At 43.5% G+C, this 25789-nt stretch overlaps 2 protein-coding genes across 4 annotated transcripts in view; one reads left to right on the top strand and one right to left on the bottom strand.

Annotated features, from left to right (window-relative positions):
- The window catches only part of DCAF12 (DDB1 and CUL4 associated factor 12), a 35084-nt gene extending 31747 nt beyond the window's left edge, over window positions 1–3337 (bottom strand). For both annotated transcript variants that reach the window (XR_010069027.1, XM_063319617.1), the window contains exons 1-2: window positions 3075–3337; window positions 2031–2285 (exon numbers count right to left, since the gene is read on the bottom strand). Coding sequence is in view for 1 of the 2 variants with exons in the window: in XM_063319617.1 (XP_063175687.1) it covers window positions 2031–2285; window positions 3075–3155 (336 nt within the window). In the remaining variant the exon portion in view is untranslated. The remainder of the gene's footprint in view (window positions 1–2030; window positions 2286–3074) is intronic.
- Window positions 3338–4888: 1551 nt separating this feature from the next.
- The window catches only part of UBAP1 (ubiquitin associated protein 1), a 35364-nt gene continuing 14463 nt past the window's right edge, over window positions 4889–25789 (top strand). Inside the window, exons 1-2 of one of the 2 annotated variants that reach the window (XM_063319878.1) lie at window positions 4889–4960; window positions 24680–24720. In XM_063319878.1, coding sequence (XP_063175948.1) covers window positions 24687–24720 — 34 coding nt within the window. In that variant the 5' untranslated portion in view covers window positions 4889–4960; window positions 24680–24686. Of the gene's footprint in view, window positions 4961–5003; window positions 5116–24679; window positions 24721–25789 lie in introns of those variants that run through there. The other variant, XM_063319877.1, reaches the window with a different exon arrangement.

Raw genomic sequence — 25789 nt, 5'->3', positions numbered from 1 at the left:
CAAATCTACCTCCTCTGTGACAGGAGCGTATTTTTGTTTTGTTATTAAAAATAGTGAATCCTTCTGACACAGCATAGCCAAGGGCAATTTATAAATTAAATGCTAGAAGTTCTCAGGGCCACATTCAAGCTTTGATTAAAATAACTGCTATGGTTTATATTTTTCTGTGGCATTAACTTTAATTATGTGCAACTCCAATGCAGCAAACACCATTCAAGTCAACCAAGTTATTTTAGATTTACTCCCAACTTAAATGCCACAACTTCAGCATATGAGAATCGGCAAAGGGATTATTCTTTATTAGGTTGCTTACTCAGGACATGAGAAAGAAAACCTCGTAATTAGAGCGTAGAGTTTAACACTCTACTTGTTGAAATGAGAACACAAAGCAACCAAGCTAAAGCTACTACAGTATTCATAACTCATATATAATCTTTCACAATGCTAAAGTGACTTCTTTTGTAATCGTGGTACTTTGCTTAATAAAAGACAAGGTCCATCTGGGACATTAAGGCTAGCTGTGGAAGCATCCACTTCATTGCAGCGTATGCAGTGGGAAAAACAATATGGTTGAATCCCTCTACAGTTCTGCAATTCTTTGGTCCCAAACAACTTTCTGCAAGGTTGTGTTAACAACACACTTGCCCATTTATCTTCACTGCAGTAGCACTGGGACTATATTAGTTACAGAACACAGCAAAACTGTTGCAGCTCTGTAAAACATGCAGTCATCTTGCTAGAGTAAGCATGACTTTTGAGAGCTTGTCTTTCAGCAGGAGTTGGACTCCCGTAAGCTGTTCCACGAACAGTGCTGGCTGCTGACCGGCCGAGACGATTAACACATGTGGAGAAAGAAGGCTGAGAGATTCTATTTCAGGCTTATTCCTGCTAAAAGATCGTTTTGTTTATATAGCTAGGCCTTGCTTCTTAAGAACTACTGCATGCAAGTTTCCCACTCTGTAACTAAGAATAATAACAGAACATCTGAAATGAAAAAGATACCACTGTTCCTTGCAGGTGAGATCACTGAGCACAGCTTCGATGCAAAAAAATCTTGAGGTGAAGAAACAATCACACCAACTGATATACTTTGAGGTTTAAGAAATGCTTGATCTACTCATTCCTTACAACACTCGATTCATTTCTGTGACACTAGCCAACTTGCAAAGAACAAATTTGGGATTTTGCGCTAACTCAATCAGAACTTCATCGGCTGAGGTTGCAATGTCATGTATGAAGTTGGACTACTAACTCCATTAGAGAGAATATTATCTAAGAAGCATGTTCTCCTACATTTAGAAATCCCATAGGACATTATTTTAATATTCCCCTATAATATTTCAAATCCAAAGCATCACTTTAAGGGTCTGAAGAAGTTTCAATTTTTGCCGAAGCATATAAAAGTACATGAACAAGAGAAGTTACCCGAACACCGAGAACAGATTTAGAGTGAAAAATCACAAAGTGAACAAGCAAAAGATAATCCCAAAAATCTGAAATTCATTTTTGAAGTTTGGAACATTTCTAGCTACTTGGATAAATACTTGCAGTTTAACCACAGTTTTTAGTTTTATTGCAACTTTTGAAAATCATCAGCACAGAGCCATGCATAAAACCAAACCGTGTAAGACTGAGCACAACGAAAAGAGTCTTACTAGCAACTTCTGCCAGACATGTCAGCTACCATTTAGCAAAGCTAGCACTGTTTATTAGCTTCCCATTTGCCCCATTGCTGTTCTCCACCACCCAAACACATGTAAAGCACCCTCGTGCAAACAAGACAGATGCTGCATCCAGGTACAGGCCTGGTATTCAGGTTTACAGCCATCTACACAGTGATGTATTTTCAGATGAGAATGGGTCATCGTTAAGCATTACCTTCATTCAAAACTAACTGCGTGTGATTTTGACTCTGTTCTTAATTACTTCCTAATATTTTCCTTAGCAGTCTACATACTTCGACTACAGTAAGCATCATTTGGCAGTGGAATAATTCACAGAGGGAAGGGGAACGGAAAGGTGACACTTACAGTGTTGCACTTTGTCCCACACACCACTTGTCGGTGGTTCAGCCACTGGGAGGCAAACACTTTATTAAGGGTTCCGAGGTGAAATTCTCTCTCCTTTAGGAGGCTGGGAAGCTGCTGGGCTGCATATCCATGCAACAAGCGGTGATAGCTGGACTCATTCTGCATCCTGACCTCTCTACCTTTCAGGTAGTACACCAGAGACCTTTTTACCGGGGGGAGTCTTTTCCTTTTGTGAGCCAAGTGATCCCACCCATACTGTGAAAAATAAACAAAGAAGTTAGATACAGCAACAAGAAAAAGCTTCTATATTCACCCTTTTATATTCAAAGATAATCCCAGCAAAACACAGTCTTACAAACCACCCACGGAATACCATATACGAAGATTAACTTGGAAATGCTGACACAGCCTTCAGGAACATAAAATTAAACAGAAATATCTTCTAAAGAAGTAACTTCCAATATTGCGATGGTATTGAAACCACTCCACGCCGCATGGGCGCCGTTGAGGCACCCGACCCTTATATAAACGGGAAGAAGCCGAGCAGCGCTGCGAACTGGGGAGGGCAACCCCGGCAGCCCCCCGCCCTGAGCTCGGCGGGGCTGAGGGGGGGACGACAGGGCCACCCCTCCTGGTACCGACCGTGCTGTGTATCGGTCTACTCCGCCCCGGCCTGGGACGGCCCGGCAGCATGGCTCAGCCCGGGGGCGGCGGGGACCCGGCGGTTACCGGCCGAACGCCCGAACCCAACGGGGGCAGCGCCAGGCGGGGCAGGAGAGGAGTACTGTATCGCACCCAAACATCCCTCCCACCGGGGCCAGGGCTACTCCCCTCCCCCCCACCCCCCGTTCCCCCCTCTTCCTCCACGACACCTTCCCCGGGCACCGGGACCCCCCGCCCCAACCGGGCACCGGGACACGGCAACCCCGGTCAGGGTCACCCCTTCCCCCGGGCACCGGCACCTCCTCCCCAACCGGGAACAAGGGCTTTCCCCACCTTCCCCCCACCACACACCCGCCCCCCCGCTCCCCCCCCCCGGCCTACCTGCTCCCCCTGGAGCCCCCCGGGCCCCGCGGCGGCGGCGGCCGCCGCTTTCCGCTTCCTGCTAACTGTTTTCCGGGCCATAGTAGAAGGAAGAGGAGGAAAAGGAGGAGGAGGAGAGGCCGAGAGCCCGGCCCGGGCCCCACATGGAGCAGGAGGGGGAGGAAGCCGCCGGGGGACGGGGCATATAAGAGCGGGGAGCCGGGCCCGGTCACTCTCTCCGCCGCAGGCCCCGCCGACCGCGCTTCACGACATTTTTTTTTTTTTCCCCCTTCTCTTCTCTTTTTTTTTCACGACAGTCGCGTCGCACCTTTACGGCGTCTCCCCCCCTCCGCCCCGTTTCCTAGCAACCGGAGGCAGCCGGCTCGTTGCGGTGGGCGCCCCCTGGCGGCGGGGCGGACTGTCCGCGCGGCGCACGCGCGCGTTGCCGTGCTCTTGTCGTAGGCGGCAACGTGACGTTAGAAAGCGTGTTGCTGTGCTGGTAAAGAAGGCATTTATTTTATGCCGGGTTTTGGGGCTTTTTTGGGGGTGTTTTCACCTAACAAACCCCAAAGACAAGGTCTCTGTGAAAGGCCAAACTCAGAGAAAAAAACCCCCAAACCCTCTAAAAGTTCCTCACTTTTTACCATCCAGAAATGCAAAACCCCCACGGGATAACTCTAGTTTGGCCATTTCCAGCTGCGACTGACACCGTTCCCCCATCCACATCCTCCCTCATGTGCACACAAATGCCACACACGTTTTGGACGAACCCCCTCCATTTTGGGCCCAGGCCCTCTCAAAAGGATGAAAACCCACGTGTCCGGAGGGCATTGTCCCCACCCGGGCGGATGGAGGCCGTGGGGGTGGCCGTGGGAAGGGGCTGAGGCCTAGCTGGGGAAATGTCCCCTCTGGGTCCGGCTCGACGCCTTCCCATGTACCCGGGGTGTCACTGTGCCCAGCGGGGAGAGGGGCAGGAGGTGCTGGAGGAGACCCCAGCATGGTAGACGGGGAGAGGGATGGGGACAGGGATGGCAAAAGGTACTAGGACAGAGACTGGGACAGGTATGGGGACTGGGGTAGGGACAGGGTCTGGGACAGGACTAGGACTGGGATGGGGATAGGGACAAGGACCGGGACGAGGACTGGGATGAGGACGAGGACTGAGACGGGGATAGGGACTGGGACTGGGATAGTGACAGGGACTGGAACAGGGACAGGGACTGGGACAGGGATGGGGACTGGGACAGGGACTGGGACTGGGATAGGGATGGGGACTGGGACAGGACTAGGACAGGGACACAGACTGGGACTGGGATAGGGACAGGGACCAGGACTGCGACTGGGGTAGGGACTGTAACTGGGACAGGGATGAGGGCTGGGATGGGGACTGGGTCAGGGACAGGCACCTGGATTGGGACTGGGACAGGGACTGGAACTGGGACTGGGATGGGGACAGGGACTAGCATGGGGACTAGGACAGGGCCGGGGCCAGGTACTGAGCTGGGGTTGGAGACTGGGCCAGGGCCAGGGACTGGGCCGGGGACTGGGCCGGGGACAGGGACTGGGATGGGGGCTGGGCCAGGGCAAAGGCCAGGGACTGAGATAAGCCCGGCGACTGGGCCGGGGACAGGGCCAGGGATAGGGCTCGGGACAGGGCTGGGGCCTGGGCTGTGGCTGGGGCCGAGGCCGGGTCCGGGGACCCGGGGCCAGTCCAGGTCGGGGACGGGGACACGGACAGGGACAGGGCCAGACCCCGCCCGCCGGCCCCGACCCCTCCCTCGCGGAAAGAGGCGGGGCTCCCCTTGGCCCCGCCCCTTCCTCGCCGGGGTGACGTCACCGCGAGCCCCTTCCGATTGGTCCGGCCTGGAGCAGGTGACCCGGCGGTGTGACGCCAGCGCGTCGCCGAGGTAGTGAGAGGCGGAGGAGGCGGGGGGGGGGGGACAGGCAGACAAGATGGCGTCGCCCGGCGGTGGGGCTGGGGGTGGCACGGGTTTCCTAGGGTAGGGCGGTGGGCAGCAGCCGCGGGGACAGCCGGAGCCGGGGGCCGCCGGGCGCCGCGCAGGTAACGAGCGGGCCGGGAGGAGTCGGGGTGGGGGCGCTGGTCCCACCTCGTAGCGGGGCCTGGGCGGGGAAGGGGGCGCGCAGCCGGCCGCTCCCCGGGCCCGCCCCGCCGTCGGCTCCAAACTTCGCCGCCGCTTCCCCTCGTCCGGGGCGAGGGACTTTTCGCGCCCCCGTGGTGATTCAGCAGATGTCAATTGCTGGGGGGCCGCTGGCTTCCGGGGGGGGGCTCGACACGTTTTGTGGGATGAAGGTCCCGCTTAATGGCGGTGTGAAGCTGCAGGGTGAGCTCTGAGGGACGGAAAGCCGCCCCTCTGTCCGGGGCTGGGCCCGGGGAGCAGAGGGAGGTCGGGTGACACTCCCTGCTCTGCTTTCCGGCAGTTTCGGGGACTGCCTGAGTCAAGGGAATACTTTTCTGCTTAACAACCCTTAATTTGCCATCTAAGAGCCGATTGCCGTTGAAATCTGAGCAAACGGTTAGTGCCCGTGATGTTTGGAAGCAAGTTCCTCCCCACGGTAACTAAGTCTTCTGTGAAGAACTGAAACGACTGCTTTTGTTCAGGAGGGTGCGTGTGTGGGTTTTTTTGTCAAGCCTGCCGTCAGGTAATTTGCTGATTTCTGGCTCTTGTGTCGTGAAAACCATAGTACTCGTCTTCCCTAATGCCACTTGTGATTTTAGATTTTTACTGTATTCAGTCTTTGGTTGCGCCTTCTTGTGCGCTGGAGAGCCAAAGTCTAGTTTACTTCATGGGTTGTAGCTCTCCACATCTCTGTTTGTGCTTAGTATCTATTTCTGGATCTTTTCCATTTGGCATTTCTGCTTTTGAACAGGGAAGAGGATTATATCTTTCTCTCATGCAGGTATACCATGGATGCATACACTGGTGTAAAAATGCTTCAGTTTTGTAGTTTCTGACTTCCTGATAATACCTCATGTTCTGTTCAGCTCAGTGCTGACTGGAAGTAAAACATTTAAGACTTTTGTGAAGCTGTTTAATATAATTTGAGAACTGTCTACTTGAGTTTTGATAGCTCAAAATCTGTCATTTTAAAGTGAAAGTTAGGATTGCTTTGTTATTTAGTAAAATAAATTAAAATAGATGGAAATGAGTAATCGCCTTATCAAGTGTTTTTATTCCCCGCATCATTTAAAAATTCCAAACGAGTAAAAAAAAAAGTAGTCTTACAGAAATCTTATGACGTTGGTGCTGTCTCATTAGAATAGAGATAAGCAGATGGACTCTGGTACTTGGCTGTGCAGCTGCCGTCCTGGACTCAGTAAAAATGTATTCATATCAAATTTAAGCACTTTGGGGTGGATATACCTAAATAACAAGTGAGTATTGCCAAATTAAGGAACAATATGAGTTATGACTTGATGATATAACTTCAGTGGCTGCGTAACTGATAGAAGGCATAGCGGATCTCACAGCCTGTTATGGAGTTAAGAGGCTTTTGTGGGAGCTTGGCAAAGGGAATCTTACTCCAACTGTGATCCAGAGTGTTAAGAAAAAAGAGGAAGAGGCGGTACTGCAATTAGCCAGATGTCTTCCTTGTCTTCCTTCACTTATCCTCGGAGCATGGGACTTTCTGCCCCTATGCAGGCACTCCTGCAAGTGCTGGCTTCTTAGGGCTGACCCTGCATACCTGGCATCATGGCTCTGCAACAGCATTTTTCAGGGGAGAGGGAGCAAACTCTCTTGTCCGCCTCCTCTCCTTTACTCCATACAGGACAGAGCTATGTGTGGCGCTGTACTAGCCATGGGGAAGGCAACGGGGCTGAGACGGTACATGTGGTAGAAATGTAGCAGAGTTGGAACGATTTATTCGAGGCCACGTGCAGGATGGGGTTAGGTTACAGTACTACAATAGTACTGCTACTTAATGGCTTCCGTTTTCTGTACCCGCAGAGCTGTGATTCAAAAGTGGCAGGGATGCTTTAGATCACTGTTGCTATTGGGTGACTTAAACCTTCTGGGCAAAGCCTTAATTCTGAGGATAGCGGGAGAGAAAACATGTAGTCTTTAAACTTAGCTTTTGCGAGCTTGTGGTTTTAATCTCAAAAACAAAACTGAAAGTCATTGCACTTTTCTTGTCTCACTGGCTGTGTCAGGCCTGCAAGTTTGATACTTCTTTTTCTTTCTCTGTGAGTGCACTGTGGAACAAAGGAGTGAGGGAAGGAGTTGCTTCTACTAAGATCAGACACTCTGCATAAGTGTAAACTGAAACAAAGGTACCTGAAGCTTCAAAGGGAAAACCAAGGAAGCCTCACGTATAAGATAAATGAATTAATAAATCTTAGTTTCTCTTTAACGGATTGAACTTCAATTTTTAGAATATTTCAAGAGTGTATTAATCAGTATATACAATATACTGATCAGCTGGGAGGCTTACTGTATAGTTTATGTTGGTGGATAGAAAAATATGGTGAAAAATCACCAAAAACACATGGAAGATCTCATCTCCATTGTTTACATGGTGTTTTGCAGTGTCTGGTGCTTGTTATCCTAGAGACAAAAATCTCTGACTAACAGAATAGGAGTTAGGTTTCTGGACCAATCCATCACACTGTCTCTGCCACAGCTGTTTTGGCTGGTGCTGATGGCAAAAGTGCTATAATGCCACAGAAGGCATCACCTTACTCATCCTTCTCCTTTTTTAAGCTTATGGTTTCCTGTTGCTTCCACAACTTTAGGGATTGATAATTCAGGACGTTCAATATTATTGTCAAAGTCCAGTCTCTGTATCGTAAGTTTTTTGACACGAGCCTGTTTCGGTATTTTACAGTGGGTGCTTGGTTGAATATTTCGATAAATTGATCTGAGAAATTTAGTTTTACTTATTAGAAAGAACTTCTATCCAGCCTTTTCTGGCATTTTGTTTCTAACATAATTGCTCCCAGTCTTTTCAGTCATAAATTCCCGAGCTTCAGCTGTCATTTTACAAAGATCTCTATGTGAAGGCATTACTGTCTATTTAAAATTGATCAGTGCAATTCAGATCAATGTTGATGTAAAGAAGGTCTAGTGGAGCTGTAATTGAAAAGCTCTGGAAGATGTTTTTGAAAACTATTGCTTGAGGAAAAAGCAAAGAAGGGTTGTTTACGACTTATAAATAGCTTTCTTGTTTGAAAAAGTATGTCTTTTAGGGTGTTTCAAAGGTTAGTTTCTCTTCCCAGTATTGTATCTGCCTGCTCTGATAACTAGGAAGGCAATGCTATTGATCTTACAGCGTTTACCACTCTACAATTGATCATTGGGATTGCAGTTGGTCGATACAAGCCTGAGCTCACAGTTTTTCTGTGTTAACTACTTAGGTGAGTAATCCTCTGTGGTGTGCAAGTGCATTGCTTAATGCTTTGACCCTCTGACTTGGTTTGAATAAGCTCATGTTCTGTGTCCCTAATCACCTTTTGCAGTCAGTGTAGTTTTGTATTGAGCTCTCCTAAGAGAAGCTAAGCAGTGGGGTTTTTCCCCCTCTTAAATGATCAGATTTATTCAAAATCCTTGCTTACATGGGGAATGCATTTTCTTAAACGTTAAGAAATACTGTCTTTCCTGTGGTTGGGAAATTTTGAAAGAACTGCTTGTATGTCCAGACTTGGTTACGTGGTTTTTTTATGTTGTCCCTCCCCCCTTTGAAAGGTTACAAGGTCTTTTTAGAATCCTTTAAGCTTGCAGTGTACTTGAAACACAGAGGTGTATCAAAGGGGAAAAAGAGTATCATTGCTCTGACTTAGGTTTGAATCTTCTTTTCTAGAAGGGAAAGCAGATTGGTTCAAAATACCATGTTGCAGCATTAGTAGTATTACAGTTTCTAACTAACTGACTGAGTTCAAATGGAAATTCTGAGGTTTTATTTTCTCAGCTGCATTTTGTGCCAGAAACGCTTACACCAGAGTAATGTTTCAAGTGGGGAAATCAGAAGAACATGAGTCCTATCCAAGAAGCAGTCAGTTCTTCAGCTAGAAGGTGGTATGAATATACTAAAGCTGCTAAGCTATTGGTAGCTAGTATCATGGAAACTAGTAATAAAGAGTTGTGAGCTCCTAGTTAGTCTGGTCTGTGTTGCTGGAGATCAGCATTCATGATAACTAGATTATGTGAAAGATTTGATTTGAGCCCTTTCCTAATGCGTAAGTTTGTGTTTGCACTATTTGACATCTGTAGGCTAGCAGCATACGAAGCCATTCCTGAAATGACTGGTGAGATTTATTCCCTAAGTTTGGATTTCTAAGAGTGTGCATGTTACCAGTTGTGCTATGTCAAGCGTTAACACTGTGCTTAATCTGGACATAGAGATGTGCTTATGTGTTCACCTTGATTTGCCTCATCAATCCTGAACTCTAAAATAAAACTAGATTCCTAGTATATAAATAATGTGCAAAAGAATTGTTAAAGCTTATATTTCCTTTTCTGATACAGCAAAGCCACACCGGGTTCCACCCTAGTGACTAATACCATCATGTGGTGTCCTTGCACAGTGATGTATAATAATTTCAAATAGAAATACGTGTAGTAGGGAAAGGAGTTTATATGAATAAAATCACCACTAATCATCTGGAATAAAATTGTGTGTGGCGAAAAAGGATAGAAAAGCTGTATGCTGCATACACTCTGAGAAAATAATGTGTTCTTAATCTTTTAATTAAGTATTAGGTCACCACAAGCAGTTTGTTGCCAGTCTATTTGACTTCTTGGTAGAAAAAAGCTGAAATACTGAGTTTCATTTTGCTTGCTGTGTTTGTAACAGCATAAAAAAAAGGGAGTTTATTGTGCTTTTCAGAAAGTACCTTTAGGCTCTTCATTGGGAAGAGGGGGAGTGAGTAAGTGAATGTATACCTTAAATCAGGTGTTAGTGGGAGTTTTGGAAAGAAAAATGGATAGAAAAATTATGGTACTATGAGATAACTTTGCACTCAAGAGGGTTAATGAACCATAAAGCTTTTGTGGGGCAGATTTCTATATTACATGCCTCTGAGATTTGTGAGTTCCTTATAAACATAAGTTTGTTATTAATCAAGCTGTAATTCTATCAGCGATCATTGGCTAGCGGGGCTCTGCACCAGCAATTGCTTTGACAACTAAGCTTGTAACTATTGGAGGTATTGTCTTCTATATACTGTTCTGAGGAACAGTTTAAAGAAAACCTTTGGGTAAGAAGGTTCTTTATCGAGTTTGAGTCAGACAACTATATGTGTTACCATTTTAATCTGAAGAACTCTTAGACTTTCCAAGGTGGAGGGAGAGATGTTTTTCAGGACTCCCACAGCTGATAAGGAGTGCAAAATGCAATTCCTTTAAGCCAGTGAACTGTCAGTGGAAGAACAATTCCTGGGTTCTGGTTAGTGGCTTAGCAGAGGGCAGTTTTCAAAATATCTGCAGTTACAGGATTCCTTCTTGTTTGTAGAAGGGAGTTTGATACGTGATTTCTGTTGACTTACCTGGATATCTTTTCATAGCTGGTAAAAAGCTCATCATGTGTTGCTAGATCACTGAATGCCTATGTGTAGTAATGTAACTTCTTTGCAAAGAAAATGCAAGTAAGGATGGGAGAAAGCTTGTTACTTTTAGCTAACACTATTGAATTTTTCTTAATTTGTGTGCAAAGGGAAAGCTAGCAAATTCAAGTGTAGACATAAATGTAATACTGTTATGTTCTGTAATGTCTTCTACATGAAGGTCTTCAACTGGAAAAACCCTAATAAGCACAGCTTAAAGAATCCACAAGTGTATTATGAGATGCAGGATAAATGAAGGTGGACAGAGGTGAAGAAGTTGAACGTGGCAGAGGTGGCTAGGTGGTCTATGCTGCTTTTGGAGCTGGGGCTGGACTCTAGAAATACACATTTATTTGACAGAATGGCTGTCACATCTGTTTGTGTGACATGGTAGTATTCTTTTCATACCTGAGCTTCCATATTGCATATGTAAGTAGTATACAGTTCTGAAGGTCTGCCTGTCTCTTTGGATGTTCTGTATGTGTTATGGTATTGGACTGAAGAATGAGTTTTGTCTTCTACCTATCTGCCTTCTCTCCCCTCTCCTGAGGAGATAAATGCTTGAAATACACCAGTATTTAGTGCAGGGATCTTGCTGTACTCTGGATAAACTGATTCTACCAAGTAATGTAGAGATTTTCTCTCCCGATTTGAAGGGAAAGAGAGAAGTTTTGTATCCATTTTACTACAAGCCACCTTTTAAGGCATATTTCTCCTGTAACTTGATGTTACTGCAGGAATGTAAATGTGATGTTTCTGTTCTGTCATTAGGCAACACTGGATTTATTTGCAAAAGTAAGCCGGATTGAATCAGACATGGGTTCTAAAAGAGGCAGGCTGGGACTGATTCTCCAGTTACAGGAGAAAATGTGATATCTCAGTTGAGGAAAGGTCAAACCATAGTCTTTCCATTTTTATTCTTTAAAAAAAAATAAATCTTGTTGCTTTGTCACAGCAATGATGGTCCACTGAGATAGATCTCTATGCTGTTAGCAGTCCTATATTGTTGCCAGTGTGTTAGATGTTTGGAGAGGAAAAGCCCCAGCTTTTCCTTTTGGTATGACTGTTGGGTGGTCATGGGACAATCTCATCCAGCAATCTACTCTCATCTCATCATAAAGTAGAAGTAAGGCTAAATTGCTGAAGCTGAGTCAGATCTGTCAAAATGTCCTGAGGAAATGAAGCTAATGTGTCTCTGAAGGCTGCTTTTGCACGTAAAATGAGCTGTTTCTGTTTAGTTATTCATTGCTTTAAGTGTTTCAGGGGTTGCATTCATTACTGTAGCTGCTGAATAAATTTCTAACATGCAGGAAAAAAGTTTATACCACTGAGCAAGACTGGAGATACAGTGTATAACAAAATTGCAGACTTAAATTCATTTAAAGTAGTGATTTAGAAATAAAGTTTGGACTAAATTCGATTTTATATTATCAATCTAGAAGAACATCCTTAAGCCTTTTATAGTAAGATAAAAAGCTGCATATGAGTGGTTTGATAGGGAAAAATGAGGGGACAAAGTAGTGGTCCAGACTTGGGAGAAGGCAGTGAGATTCTTGGAGTAGCTGTGGATTTGATATTCAGGAAATATAAGTTATGTTTTGGCTTTCTTGCTGTCTGAGCTGGATGGCTGGGGGCAAACTGCTTCAGCTTTGTACCTTGTGCCTTTGTGCATGTGCCCACACCTGCAAAAGAGGGATAGTTTTACTGCTGGTTAAGTACCTTGACGGTTGTTTTGAAGTCTCATGCAAGAATTATGTGGTGCTGAGGGTATAAGGGAATTTTGGCAAAACTACTTTCCTCTCAGGGCAAAGGTAGTGAATGAAAAGTGTGTGTGTAAAGGTGCTCAGTTCCTGGCTACATGAATATCCTGTAGCCTTCTAGATTTCATCTGAAAGCAGGGTCTTTCTGTGTCTATGGTTTCTTTTCCATTCCACTTGAGCATGAAACTCAAGTTCAGTCTTCATACACTGTTATCATTGTGAGGCTTGTAATTGTGCATGTGTCTGTCACTCCAGTACCTTTGGAGTTTCTGGATTTTGCTCTGTACATTTGTGATAGAAAGATCATTTTGTATTTGTAGTGAAGTGCAAGCTTCCAGCCTACAGTAGTCCTTAAACTCATGTGCTCCAAACATTAACTACAAGTGTAGGATTGCAGTGCTGGGAGGGCAAATTGAATTCTTGTCTTACATGGAGAGAAAGCAGACCTTTTCAGGTTTTTCTAAGTGAGGAAATGTAAATCTTGAAACCCATTTTATATGGAAACAACTGGAATTTATGTAGGTGGGTGTAGGGGTTGTGTGGTAATCTCAGGGATCTACTGAGCCTGTTGTCTGAATGTAGCTGGTGACCACTGCAGAGCAGGGGGGAGAGATGACACCTTTGATATGGAAAGGCTTTCTGAAGCAGGATGCAAAGGTGAGCGTAGCGACTGGAGCATCCTTGAAAGTCATGTCTTGTGGACTGGATAGTTGTTCTGCTTTCCTGCTCAAAGTGTTAGGATTGTCTGCCTGTTTGTGTATCTTCAGTGATAGTAACCTCCTCTGTGGCAGTTGCGCACATAGAAGGAAACTTGTTTAACCGGTGTGCTGACTCTCTCTGTTTTTTCCCTTTGCTTCTGGCTTCCATTCCCAAACTTTTTGGTCCATTATTGGATTATAGTCTGAGACACGTTTCCATTTAAGCAGTCAGAAAGAGTGGCCTTTGCTGTATGAGGACTCCAAAATCAAGAGATGGCAAGGAAGATGTTTCTGCTCAGGACTAGAGTGTGCTGCCTTCAGGTGGTGTAGGCCACCGAGTTTTCTTATATACAACACGGCAAGCAGCTCTTCTACTTACTGTATTCTGTTTTTGTAATATATCCACTATAGCTGAGGGCAACCTCAGTTTGACTGTGCAAAGATGGATTTCTACTTCTCTACACTAGACAAGCTTTCTCAGGACAACTTAACGTCCAATGTTCACAATGAGTTCAGTTCCAGAAGTGCATTCGGTGTGGGTACCACCACTTTGCTGGGTCTGCTCAGGTGTCTGCTGCTGTTTTCACGTCAGAGGTTTTTTTTGGGGGGTTTTTTTTTTGGATAGCCTGTAATGATACTTCTGTTTCTGTGTGGTTTTAAAGAGATTAACTTAGTCTTTGCTACTAGCTCTCGTCTTCTCTAAAGTTAACAAGCCTTTTCAAGAAATAATTAAGGTGTAAGTATGCACTTTAAAACCATTTCCTGCTTGCTCTTTATGGTCCGTTATCCACCAGTTCCATGTTTAATTAAAATGAGTGGAACTTGCTCATTTAAAATATGACTTCTGGTAGTGGAACTGAATTCACTGTTGACTACTGATAGTATTTCCCATCTAGGATATCTTTTTAATGGAGTCATTCAGTCCTGTTTGGACTGGGTGAAAAGTGGCTGAATTGAAAACTCATCACCTTGAACAGTGATGAGTGTTTTGTTATTTTTCCCTTGTCACTAAGTTTTGTCCTTCAGTGCAGTAAAGCCTGTGATCTCTTCAGATGTGTATTTCAGTGTATGCTTATTTTCTTGCCTCAGCCTTGATAGGAAGGGTTGCATGAAGACATAACATATTGGCTTAGTAGGAGTGACACACAAATTAAGGACAAAATGAACAGCATCAAAAGCTGAAACTGTACCAGTGACATGTTGATGGGTGGAAGAAAATGCCTAAGAACCAAAAGCAGTCAAGTAAGTCTGTGAAGAATGTCACATCTGTGGCACCTAAGATGGAATTCATATTTCTCACATTAGCACTGTCAACCCAAAGGCAAACCAAGCTTATGAGGTATGTTTTGAAAATCATGAAGGCTTGAGATGGTTTCAGTTTTATGTTGTCACTTTGCAGAAAAGTGTTTTGGGGAGCACACTTTTGCAGGTATGCTAGGATCAGCTCTTAGGTGCTTCAGTAGTAGGAAGTTTTTAGAACTCTTGCTTTTATATGTCTTAAAGTGTATATTTGGTGAAAGAGTAACCTATGGTGAACAGGGTTTTTTTCCTGGAAATGGGCAACACTGAGAGATGAAACTGAAAGAGGGTAAATTTAGATTGGATGTAAGGAAGAAATCTTTTTGTGATGAGGGTGGTGAGACAGGTTGCCCAGAGAAGTTGTGGATGGCTCATCATTGGAAGTGTTCAAAGCTGGGTTGAACGGGGCTTTCACTATATCCCCTGATATAATGAAGGATGTCCAGCCTGTGGCAGAGGTCTTGGACTAGATGATCTTTGAAGGTCCCTTCCAATCCAGACCATTCCATGATTCTAAATTAAGTGAATTTGCAGGGAACTTGCATTCTCAAAATGTGTCTCTTTTAGTTGAGAAAAATTATGTTGGTGGAAAACGTGGATGTCAGCTGGAAAAGTACAGCAGTTTTAACCACATTATGGGAGGTACTCTGTAGGGAGTGGGAGAAGGCCGTTGGTGGCCTTATGTGTGTTTAAACTGCTTGGACTGTGGGTGCAATCAGGATTTGAAGCAGCGACTTCCATGCCGAGTTCAAGGTTTTAGCCTGTTTGCTGCAGGGCAGGCAGAGTTGTTTGTAGGTGGAATAGTTAATTTAACAGCCTGTATTTTCTGTCAGTACCATACTGAGTTTTGCTGGGAAAATATTAAATGTGTGATGAGAGTGGGTAGCGCATGTGACCCTAGTGTAAGAGGAAAAATTGATGAATCAATCTATAGTAGTCTAACTTTAGTCCCATTCTTCACATACAGTGCAGTAGACACTTATTTTTGGCTGAGTTCAAATATGTGAAATGGCAAGTGATGTCTGACCTGCTGGCAGATTTTATTTTTCCATTTTAAAATTTCTCTCTAACTTGATTTCTTGCTAGATTGTTTTTGTCTGCTTTGTTAAAGTAAATCCATAAGCATTCATTTGTATTTTGCCAAATTTCTAACCAAACCCATAACTATCAATAAATAGTACCATTTATCTTCTGAGCTTTAACAGGGAAAAGGTGAGAGTTATATAGCTTTCTTTGGAATGGATTTTTTTGAGTCATTTAATTGCTGTAGTGTGTTTAAATGCACTGAATTCTGGCTAATTAGTATTTATCAAAAGAATACAAATTGCTTTCTGCAAAAAAATAATTGGAGTTCTTGTGTCAGTATTGGGAGTAGATCCTGATATGGTCAACAGAGTTGAACTTGTTTCTAGATAATATAAGATCAGCCACTTGTACGCATCTCTTGATCAAATAACTTAAGAAGAAAAAAGCTTGATACTGCACAGAATCTGTTATTTTTTGATTAAAAAGGGGATGTTCTGATTAATGGCAAAAGCTGTTTTACTCTGTTGTGTTGGAAACATTTTGGGAATGTTTGTCTATCTCTCCTCATTCATAACTGGGACAAGCCTAAAGTATTAATAATATTCAAGTACTTCAGTCAGCTTGTTACATGTTGAAGTATCACTGCAACAAATAGAGCAGCATTTTAATTGCTTGTGCTGCGCAGGGTTCCAGACATACATTTTAAATGTGCAGGATATTCCACTGTTTTTTCATACATCTTTACCAAAAGAACAGAACAAGTGGCCTATTTTGTTGTTGAAGCTAGCAGCTTTCGCTTGCTAGCAATCTCTCTCATTTGAGAAGGGTTGTATTGAAATATTAACTTCTGAAATGCTAGGAGTAACTAGAAAAGTTAATGTGCATACCTAGCTCTGGCTAGTGGTAAGATTAGTGTTAAAGATTTGACTTGTTTGTAGTAGTATGAAGTCTTGTGCTAATTAAGCTGAAGTAGCTAAATATTTTAATAGTTACTAGATTCTTTCCATCTGACTATTTTGAGCACTCAGGAGTGGTAGGTACTTGCTACCCAAACTTTAGATATAGGGAAATAGTAGTTACAAGCAGTTGCTCTGCTCATCAAGTTTGGAACTTGTTTCATTACTGCATTGTGAGATTACTGTAGCCCACATGGGTGGTAAGAGTGCTGGGTCATCTTTTCTTGCTTTTTTTTCCTAGAATGTAGGAGTTGAACAGTGTATTTATATTCTCTGCTATGGTTTATCATGCAAATGTCTGCCTTGCTTCTAATCTTCCTCAAGGAGGAGGAAGATGGTCCTTCTATTTCTAGTTTACCGCCCTTTTCTTGGTGATGAGGTAGCTTCTAGATTAGTGAAGCTGATCTCAAGAAGCAAAAAAAGATGTAAACCCATGTATTTTGGGAAGGGAGAGCCACCCTGCAGGAAAACCTGGATAGGCTGGAAGAGTGGACTAACAAGAACCTGATGAAGTTCAACAAGGACAAGTGTAAGGTCTTGCATCTGGGAAAACACAATCCACGAGTGCAGTGCAGGCTGGGATCTACCCATCTGGGGAGCAGCTCTGTGGAAAGGGACCTGGGGGCAATAAGCTCACTATGGGTGAACAGTGTGCTGTTGCTGCAGCAAAGAAAGCCAACAGGATGCTGGGTTGCACAACAAGGGATCACCAGCAGAGATAAAGAAGGCATTATCCCACTCTGCTCAGTGCTGGTCAGGCCACACCTGGAATACTGTGTTCAGTTTTGGTCCGTGCTATACAAAGAAGATGTGGACAGGCTGGAGAGGATCCAGAGAAGAGCTATAAAGATGATCAAAGGACTGGGAATCCTGCCATATGAGGAAAGGCTGAGAGAATTGGGTTTGTTCAGCCTTGAGAAAAGAAGGCCTAGGGGACACTTCATCACTGTGTTCCAGTATTTAAAGGGTGGCTTCGAAGAAGGTGGAGACTCCCTTTTTACAGGGAAAAGACAAGGGGTATTGGATACAAGTTACTCCTGAGGACATTCCGCTTGGACATGAGGAAAATTTTTCACAATGAGAACAATCAGCCATTGGAATAATCTCCGCAGGGAAGTGGTGGATTCCCCAACATTGGGCACTTCTAAGATTCGTCTGGACAGGGTGCTGGGCCATCTTATCTAGACTGTACTTTTGCCAAAAAGGTTGGAACAGATGATCCTTGATGTCCCTTCCAACCTGATATTCTATGATTATTTTTTTTCCTCTGCTTTTCTGTTTAGGTGATCTTTAAATAACTTAGGTAACAGTCACTAGTAGGAGCTACACTCTGAAATCCACATCTGCTGAAGGTGTTGACAGGACCTAGGCTATCCCCTTGTTTGCTGAGTTCGGAAGTCAGGCCATCCTTACATGTTAATTGCAGATATTTTTCTTTTGTGATAGAACTCCTTTTTTTGGAAAAAGTCCATTTTAAAAAGGTCACCCACTGGATGCAACAGTTAAATGTGAATTTAGAGTAGGTGCATCTTCTATACTCTTGTTTGGCGTGTCAGTCTCTGGCCAAAAGAAAAGCCCTGATCTGCCTCACCACAGGCCTGTCCGTAAGTAATTTTCATTTTTCTTATGCTTTTGCCTGTGAAACTTCTCATTCTAGAGGCTTATGTGGTGTGTAAGCTTCAACTTCATTGGAAACTTCTATGGCTACTAAGTGATTCAGTGATTGAAAAAACTGGTGCATTAGTGTTCTGCACTTCCTCAGTCAGTGTAGGGTTTTCCCTTATTTCTGGGTGAAATGTATGGCAAATTACATTATGTCCCAAATACAGTCAAGATCTTAAAGGAGAAATAGAGCTGTCTGTTATCATTTAAGAGCCTTAAATCCTTAACCAGGTCAAATAGTGTGTGCTTTTAAAAGTGCGGTGTCTTTAATGAACAAATTGGGACATGACATGAGGATAGCTGTGTAACTATAGGTGTCTAATATTAATGCAGTGAATCCATACAGAACAACAGAGGAAGGCATGCCACGCTTCTCTGAGAGCGTGTGGAAGAGCTGTCTTCTGCTTTTAACTTCCCGTTGATTGATGTGTACTGAAGCAGAAGGTCTGATTGCTAACTATGTCACATTAAGCAACAGCACAATTTGAAGAATCAATTTTTCCTATTGTTTGTTGCTGCTAGGAAGATGCTATCCAACATCTGCATGTAAAGCCCTGTAATGGATGCTGCTGCCATCGCTGAAGAGCGTTGTGTCGTAATCCAATAACGTGATCTGCACACAGACATACTCTTCAGGGGCTGCTTTCTCTCTGTCCTTCCCACTAATATATTCTGGAAATGTGTTTTAAAGTGTCGTTTTATTGGTTCCTGTCCCTCTGCCTCTCAATCATTGCACTGGAAATAACAAACAGAATTAGTTTGTTATAGGCTGTCCTTCAAAATCTAGATCTCATAGCAGTTGCTTGGATTGTTGATCCATGGGGTATGTATGCAGCAGAGATATCTCATCGCTTCCTCCCTCCACCTCCCATTGTCAGTGTAATCCCTACTCTGCGTTTGATTGAATACAGACTGGCTACTTGCACTTACATCCCATGAGATGAAGACATGTCATTAGATTTGTTTTAACCAGTGGCCATTGAAAATTGAATGGAAACTGCACACCCATATTTGCTTCAAGGAGTGTTTGGTTTGTTCTTATTGAACTTAAAGTAGACCAAGAACCTTAGTATACCTTATCTCCTGGATTGCACTAGCACTTAAAAGGAATTACTGTAGATATACTTACTTTTTTTTTCTGTTAAGACTAGTGAAAGTGACGCCTTTTTTTTTTCTTTTTTTTTTTTTTCCGTCCTGCAGGGCATATAGTTGCAACATGTCAAATCTGGTTTTACAATTACTTTATCCAAAGAGCTGTTATCAGTGGCTCAACATGATTGTGCTTTATGAAAGGGGAGTACCTCCATGCAGCTGACTGTGCTCATTCTTCGCAGTACTGTTAGAGGTACAAAGCAGAAGCATTTTCTGCAGATTTTGGGGTGATGTCATCTATTTGGAGACTGCAGTAAATGAAAGTGGAATCTGTTTTGTACTGTAGTAAACTTCTGTGATCAGCTTTTTACTGTCAGTCTGTGTAAGATCTCAATTGCGTAGCAATGATTGAACACTTACATAGGTGGGAAGCTTTGATATGAGAATCTTAACTTTTGTTTTACTTAGCAACAGGCATTGTCTACTTCTGTTTTTGTTGTATGAGGCTGTATACGGATTCCTGCTGTTGGTTATAGCCTGTCGCTTGCACTGAAATGAGTAGTTAATAGCGAAAACTTAAACCACTGTCTAAATCTGTACTTAAACAAAAACTTAAACCGCTGTCTAATGCGGCACTGGAATACCTGTGCCGCATTAGAAATCAATCACTTGAATCAAACTGCTTTTCACTGTTCCTCAGTGTAAAATCAGTAGTAGTTCATAAATTTAATATAGGGAGAAAAAAATGATCTTTTCTTTTGAAGTTTTTTTGTGTTTTGGTAGTTTTCAGAGTGAACAGATGCCTCCTCAGTAACGTTTGACTACAGAAGGTGTATTAGCAGGCAAAATGGAAGCTGCAAGATCAGATCTCTTTTCTCTGAGAATCATGGATGTGCTGATATGATTATGGTTGGTAACTTGAGGCATTTTGGTTTCCTCAGGCCCGTAAGAAGTACATTTCTCATTTATCTGAATCTTAGGTGGGAGTTACATCAGAGAATTCATGTGGTCTGGAATCTAGAAATACTTGCACCCCAAAATGAGAGATATAGCAGCAAGAGACCATTTCTTCTTGACGAATAGTTAAATTGGCTTGAGTTATCACTGAGAAAGCTGTTCCAGGTACCATTAGTGGTAGGATGCTTCCAACTTGACCAGTCAGAGCTCTTTCAGAAGAAAAGGAATGTAAATACAAACTTGAGGGAAAACACCAGTAGAAGGAACATGGAAATAATAATTAGAAAACACCCCAAGTTCCCAGCAGCTCCCCAGGAGTCACTCTTGTAAGTGTGACAATACTAGTAAGTTGTTTTTTTTTTTCTCATCTGTTGATGAGACTGTCCCTTTGGTATTGCTTGACTGCACCAAGTCACGCTTCTCGGCATTCTCCTTATCGTCTGTCAGCACAGCTAAGTAGTCATTCAGGTTTAAGTGATGATGTGCCACGTGGACTGTCTTGGTCATCTCTATGCTGTCCCTTCAAGCCTTTCCAGCTAGTCATCTATCTGTCTTTCTGACAGTTGTTTCTGCCATCAGTTTTGTCTTGTCACTTCTCCGTTTCTGCATCTTTGTGGTTTTTTTGTTTTGTTGTTTTTGTGGTTGTTTCCCAGTCCTCCCATCCCCTCTGTCATCAGTCTGAGGTCCTCTGCCTTCATCCTGGGCTCTGCTGTACCGGGTTCCTCTGGATGGTTTTAAGAATGTTGCCGTATTGCCTCAGTGTTACTAAGTGAAAAATGAACATACAGGTGGGGAGGGAAGAGTAGCTTCAGTAGCTGCTGATCTTAAAATTGCTTATAACTCTTAGGCACTTGTAGCCCTGATCTTCTCTTCAAAGGGTTAGGCAGAACCAAGGATGAGGGAATGGGGCTAAGAGGGCTACATTTATAGAATGTAGAGTGGTCAGGCACTGGAACAGCCTGCCCAGGGAGGTGGTTGAGTCACCATCCCTAGAGGTATTTAAGAAACGTCCAGATGTGGCGCTTCAGGGCATGCTCTAGTGGCAGAGACTGTAGGTTGTTTGGTTGGACTCGATCTTAAGGGTCCTTTCCTACCATGAAAATTCTGTGATTCTGTGATAGAAGACAGCTTTTAGGTGGCTGTAAGAAAACCTTGTAGCGCTATGCAACTAACTTGCTTCCCGGGCCCAGGAAAGGTCTTGAATAGGTTTACATGCAGTATAGAGTATGTTCCTTGCCAATATAGAATGTACAGTAAAGCAGCGGACCGTAGTCTGTGTCCACGTGTGCTGTTCCCACAGGTGCCCTGCACCATGCTGTTCTGGAGTCTGGAGATCAAAGGTAACAGTGATAGGGCTGCAGTCGTGTGTTAGGTGGTTTGGAGTGATGCTTTAGGAGCAAGTCCTTTAAATTTCTGAACGAGCAGTAACAGAGGTAAGCAAACCTTTACTGCAGAGCATAATGGGTTTGACTAGGCAAATACAGTTCAGATAATGCCCAGAAGCATAGTAGCAACATCAGTAACCTTATAACTGGCTGCAATTTTTTTTTTTCCAGCCAGCAGGACAAACTGACAGAAAGATGCTTGTCACAGTGGTCTCTGAATAGCCTATCAAATCTGATTAGTCACAAGACACTATTTTAATTAAACTCTCTTTGGAAAGGAGGTGGTGGAATGTGGCTGGCAGCCTGTTCCAGTGTTACTGTGTGCAGTGCTTAGCAATTCTGTTTGCTGACAGTGCCTTCTGCAGCCATAGTGTCTTAATAAGTGCACACTCACAGTGCATCAGAGGAGCTACTGTGGTATAAACTCAAATGCTACCTGAATCTAAAGTGTGACTGTCTCTCTGGAAATGGTCCTTTTCACGATTAGCTTGTTTTTGATGTGCCTTAGCTAGTTCTGTAGTTAAAATAAGGTGTTACATATGGCAGAGGAATCATTTTTCCCCCTGCACCTTGAAGTTAATGCAGGTGCCTGGTCTGCACTAGGATTTTACTACAGGACTGCCAACAAAAGCAAGATACTTACTGCTTATGTGGGGTATTTTGTTGCAGAGGACACATCCAGGTTTTATGCAGCTCCAGATTGATATACTACTGCGAAACTCCCTGGATGCTAGACACCTGCGTCTTTGGTTTGGCATCATTCGTATGCATTGCTCCTAATGTGCCTGGAGCAAATTGATAGTGTCATGGTAACTTAGTGTTCAGTTACTTAAAGTCAGTGTGTGAGATGTTAAACTTACTCTGTCCAAACTTAGTATGTGCTTCCAACGGCCTGCTGCACAGGTGATTATAAATCATTATTCTAATCTTTGAATTTTCTTTTCAATGTCCTTTATGTAGGTACAGTCTGGAGCAAGCTGCTTGTGGCAAATGAGGTAGACAGCATAAACTGTATGGCCTGTAGATAGGTGGTGCTGTGTTGGAAAAGCTTCCTTGTCAGTTGAGTTGCCAAAGTGAGGAGGTTACTTCCTCTTATCAGAAGTTTTAAATCCTTTAGAAAAGGAGTGCTTGCTTTTCAGTCTGAGGTAGTAACTAGAAGAAAGACAAACTTGGAGAAATTAATGGAAGTGTGCAGAGACCTTGTCCCTAGTTCATCTCTGCTGTAATAGTAGTGGATGGTGGGCAGCCACAGTACATGGTTGCAAGCGGTGCCTCACAGTCTCTGGTGACATACAGAGGACTGATGAGGTATGTGAAGACTTCATGATTTCACGTGTAGCCTGGCTTTTTCAATAACAACAAATTAAGTTGACATCTTAATTGCTACCGTCATGCAGAGGAACTAGGCACATAGCAGCTTGTCTGACACTGTGATCCAGGTCTGAAGGGTGCAGCCTATTTCATGTACTGTAGTCTGCAGTCCGATCTCCTCTGCGGCACTGGGACCAGTAAAGCCCATTGAGCTCTAGTAGCTGACATGCAACTGTACCAGATGGTCTTGTGGCTTTGCCCTTGATGGCCTTCCTGAGATGGCAGGCTCAGCACTGTTTCGCCTTCTTTTTTCTTCCATCTTTGAAGTCGCAATATTTTGTTCGCTTCTGAGAAGCAGTTGCCAGCTAGTGCCAAAACCAGTTCTTTGGCTTAGTGGAGTGGTTTTGGATGTAACACCAATGTTGAGAGAGAAGGTGAGATGTGCTGAGAAGAACTTGACAAATGTTGAGCAGAATGACACACAGCTTTTATGTACAAGGTGCGCCTGGAGTTGCCCAGCATGAGTCACTTCCTCATAGCCTAGTGTCCGCTTGCTGCGTTTCATGAAGTCTGGTTGCACCCAGGTAATCTTCATACAGCTTTGGCTTTAGCTGTGTGTTGGATGCCCATTAAACAGTAGGGTTGGTTCACCTATTGGTATCAACATAACGTTAAAAGGGACCTTGGCACAGCAAAACATACTTTTCCTAAAACACTTGAAACTGGCTCTTCCTGACCTCAGTCATGTCAGCAGCTGCCAGGAGGAATGGCTAAGCTTTCTGTGTAACCCCCACCTTATCACACCCTTCCTTTAAGGTGACACTTGCAGTTGGAATCCATGGTGGAATCAGGGAGGCTAAGAGCAAGACCTCAGTTAAGGAGTGGTGGCTGTGAATGTTAGATTTCTCCCAAGTTGTGCTTTGAGTGCTGTCTGCTACTGGTGGGAGTGTACCAGATAACCTCATGTTTTTGCTGTTGGGCATTTCAGTCTGAGCTGGAGGACTTCAGAAACAAAGGGCAGCTGATTCTTTGTCATCAAAGAAGGATTTACAAATCCAGTTATTTGAAGAATTATGCTGTGGTGTCTTGAGAAAGATCTTGTGATGTACTTCTAATCTAGCAGAAGATCCAGTTATGTTATTGAACACACCATAAGCATCCTGCAGCAGGGTTTTAGCTGACAACTATTTAGACAGCTAATTCTCTCTTAAATAACTGTTTTTCTCAGGACAGTCCTGCTCTGTGGTAAAAGGTGACTAGGCACTTGTTTGTTTGTAACATCTTGGTCATGTAGGATTTGCATCTAAATTTAAAAAGTTGTTAGTAAAATGGTGTGGCTAGTGGATGAGGACTATTGTTAGCATCGCTTTCTTCTATGTGTCTGAAAATATCTTCCTAATGGAATTGATTATTGTATACCTGTATTATCTGTGCATTATCCGGTGTGTCTAGACAGGTGCTGTGGTGGCTAAGTGACTGGGTGGGTACCCAGTGTGACAGTATCCCCTTTAGAGCAGCAGGGATTAAACTGAAGAGGATCAGTGTGGTATTTCCAGGAGGAACGGCTATTCTTAATGGCAGGGGAGGCAGGGTGTGCTCCATGGGGCTGGGACAGGGCGGCCTCTGAGTGCTGTGATCTGGAACTCTGCCTTCCTGATCAACCTGGCTGCTTCTTGGCTGGTTTTTTCTTTTTCTTCTTTCATTTTGCTATTTAGATTGTCAGACCCTGATCTGAGTTATATGTCTGCTCTGTCAGCTATCAGAGCTATAAAATAAGTTTGCTTATCTACCTGGGGAACAGGATAACCAGCAAGTGTTTGCAACGCATCCCATAATCTAGAGATAAAACTCTGTAGAACTGCATAGACTTACGGTACGCTACATGTATAAAGTTGTTAAAGCTGTTCTAACATGTTTTTCAGGTTCTAAATGGCTTCTAAGAAGTTGGGATCCGATTCTCATGGTAAGTGAAATTTGGCATACTTGTCTTCTCAACAGCACAAATCCTGCTATTGCTGCTGACTAACGTGCCAGCCTAGACAGCCCATAGAGACTAATCTGTTTAGCCTCTGAGTTGTCTTTTTTTGTTAGGAGTGAAGTGCCTTGGCTTCCTTATTGCATAGCTGCTTGCTGATGCTGTGCCTGTTCTCTGGTTGAACCAAAAGTCACCCTGTGACTCTTCCCTACTCCTTTATGGCAGAATAATACCTTCTTCTTCCCCCACCCTCCCCTTCAAAATCAAAGCTGAACTGCAGTTGTGATACTGATTGAATGTTTGCTGAAGTAGACACTGGGTCTGTGTCTTTATACGGACTGACTTTATATGGAAGTCATGTGAGAAGCTGGATTGAAAGTGAAGCTTTTTTAATATATCATTTAGCTATATTTGCCTTTTGCTCAGCAGTGAATTTTTTTTCTAAATTTACCTAATCTGGTTCAGCAGGCAAGTGAAGAAGATAATATCTTCTTCTACATTTGAGATGTGTAGGATCATGCAGATGATTGGTATCATTAAAATTACTTGCCTGTATATATGCCTATCTTTTAGAAAATGGGATGTGACTTGAGAGGATTAATATTTCTGTGGAATGTTAAAGTTCAGTTTGTTGTATGTAATGTAGCTTAACCAAATCATTAATCAGTCAAGGCAGCACTGGGAGGTTCATTTGAAATTTCTAACATGATTTTTCATGCTATAGAAACTTCCGCTTTCAGAAACTCAGCCTGGATCTTTCTGGATAATCTTTCAGATAAAAGGGTCCTGGGGAATTCCGTTTTTCTTTGAGCTTTTTATTCAGTCTTGGAAGTGTAAAGTTGAAGTACAGAATAAGAAGTGCCTCACTTAAATACATGCTTGAGGTTTAATAAAAATGGTCTATCAAAACTTAATTTTTAGATGGTCTCTGTTGCTGTGGTCCAGTGCTGCAAGATAATTTATTAGATAGCTGCCAGCCCTTCAGCAGTTGCCTTTGTATTTGTGAATGGTCTCTATTGTCACTCTTTTTTTATTTCTCTCTTCTGCTTCCTAAACC

Source organism: Chroicocephalus ridibundus, chromosome Z (assembly GCF_963924245.1).
Source record: "Chroicocephalus ridibundus chromosome Z, bChrRid1.1, whole genome shotgun sequence".
Taxonomy (NCBI): Eukaryota; Metazoa; Chordata; class Aves; order Charadriiformes; family Laridae; genus Chroicocephalus; species Chroicocephalus ridibundus.
This window is presented reverse-complemented; position numbering and strand designations above follow the sequence as displayed.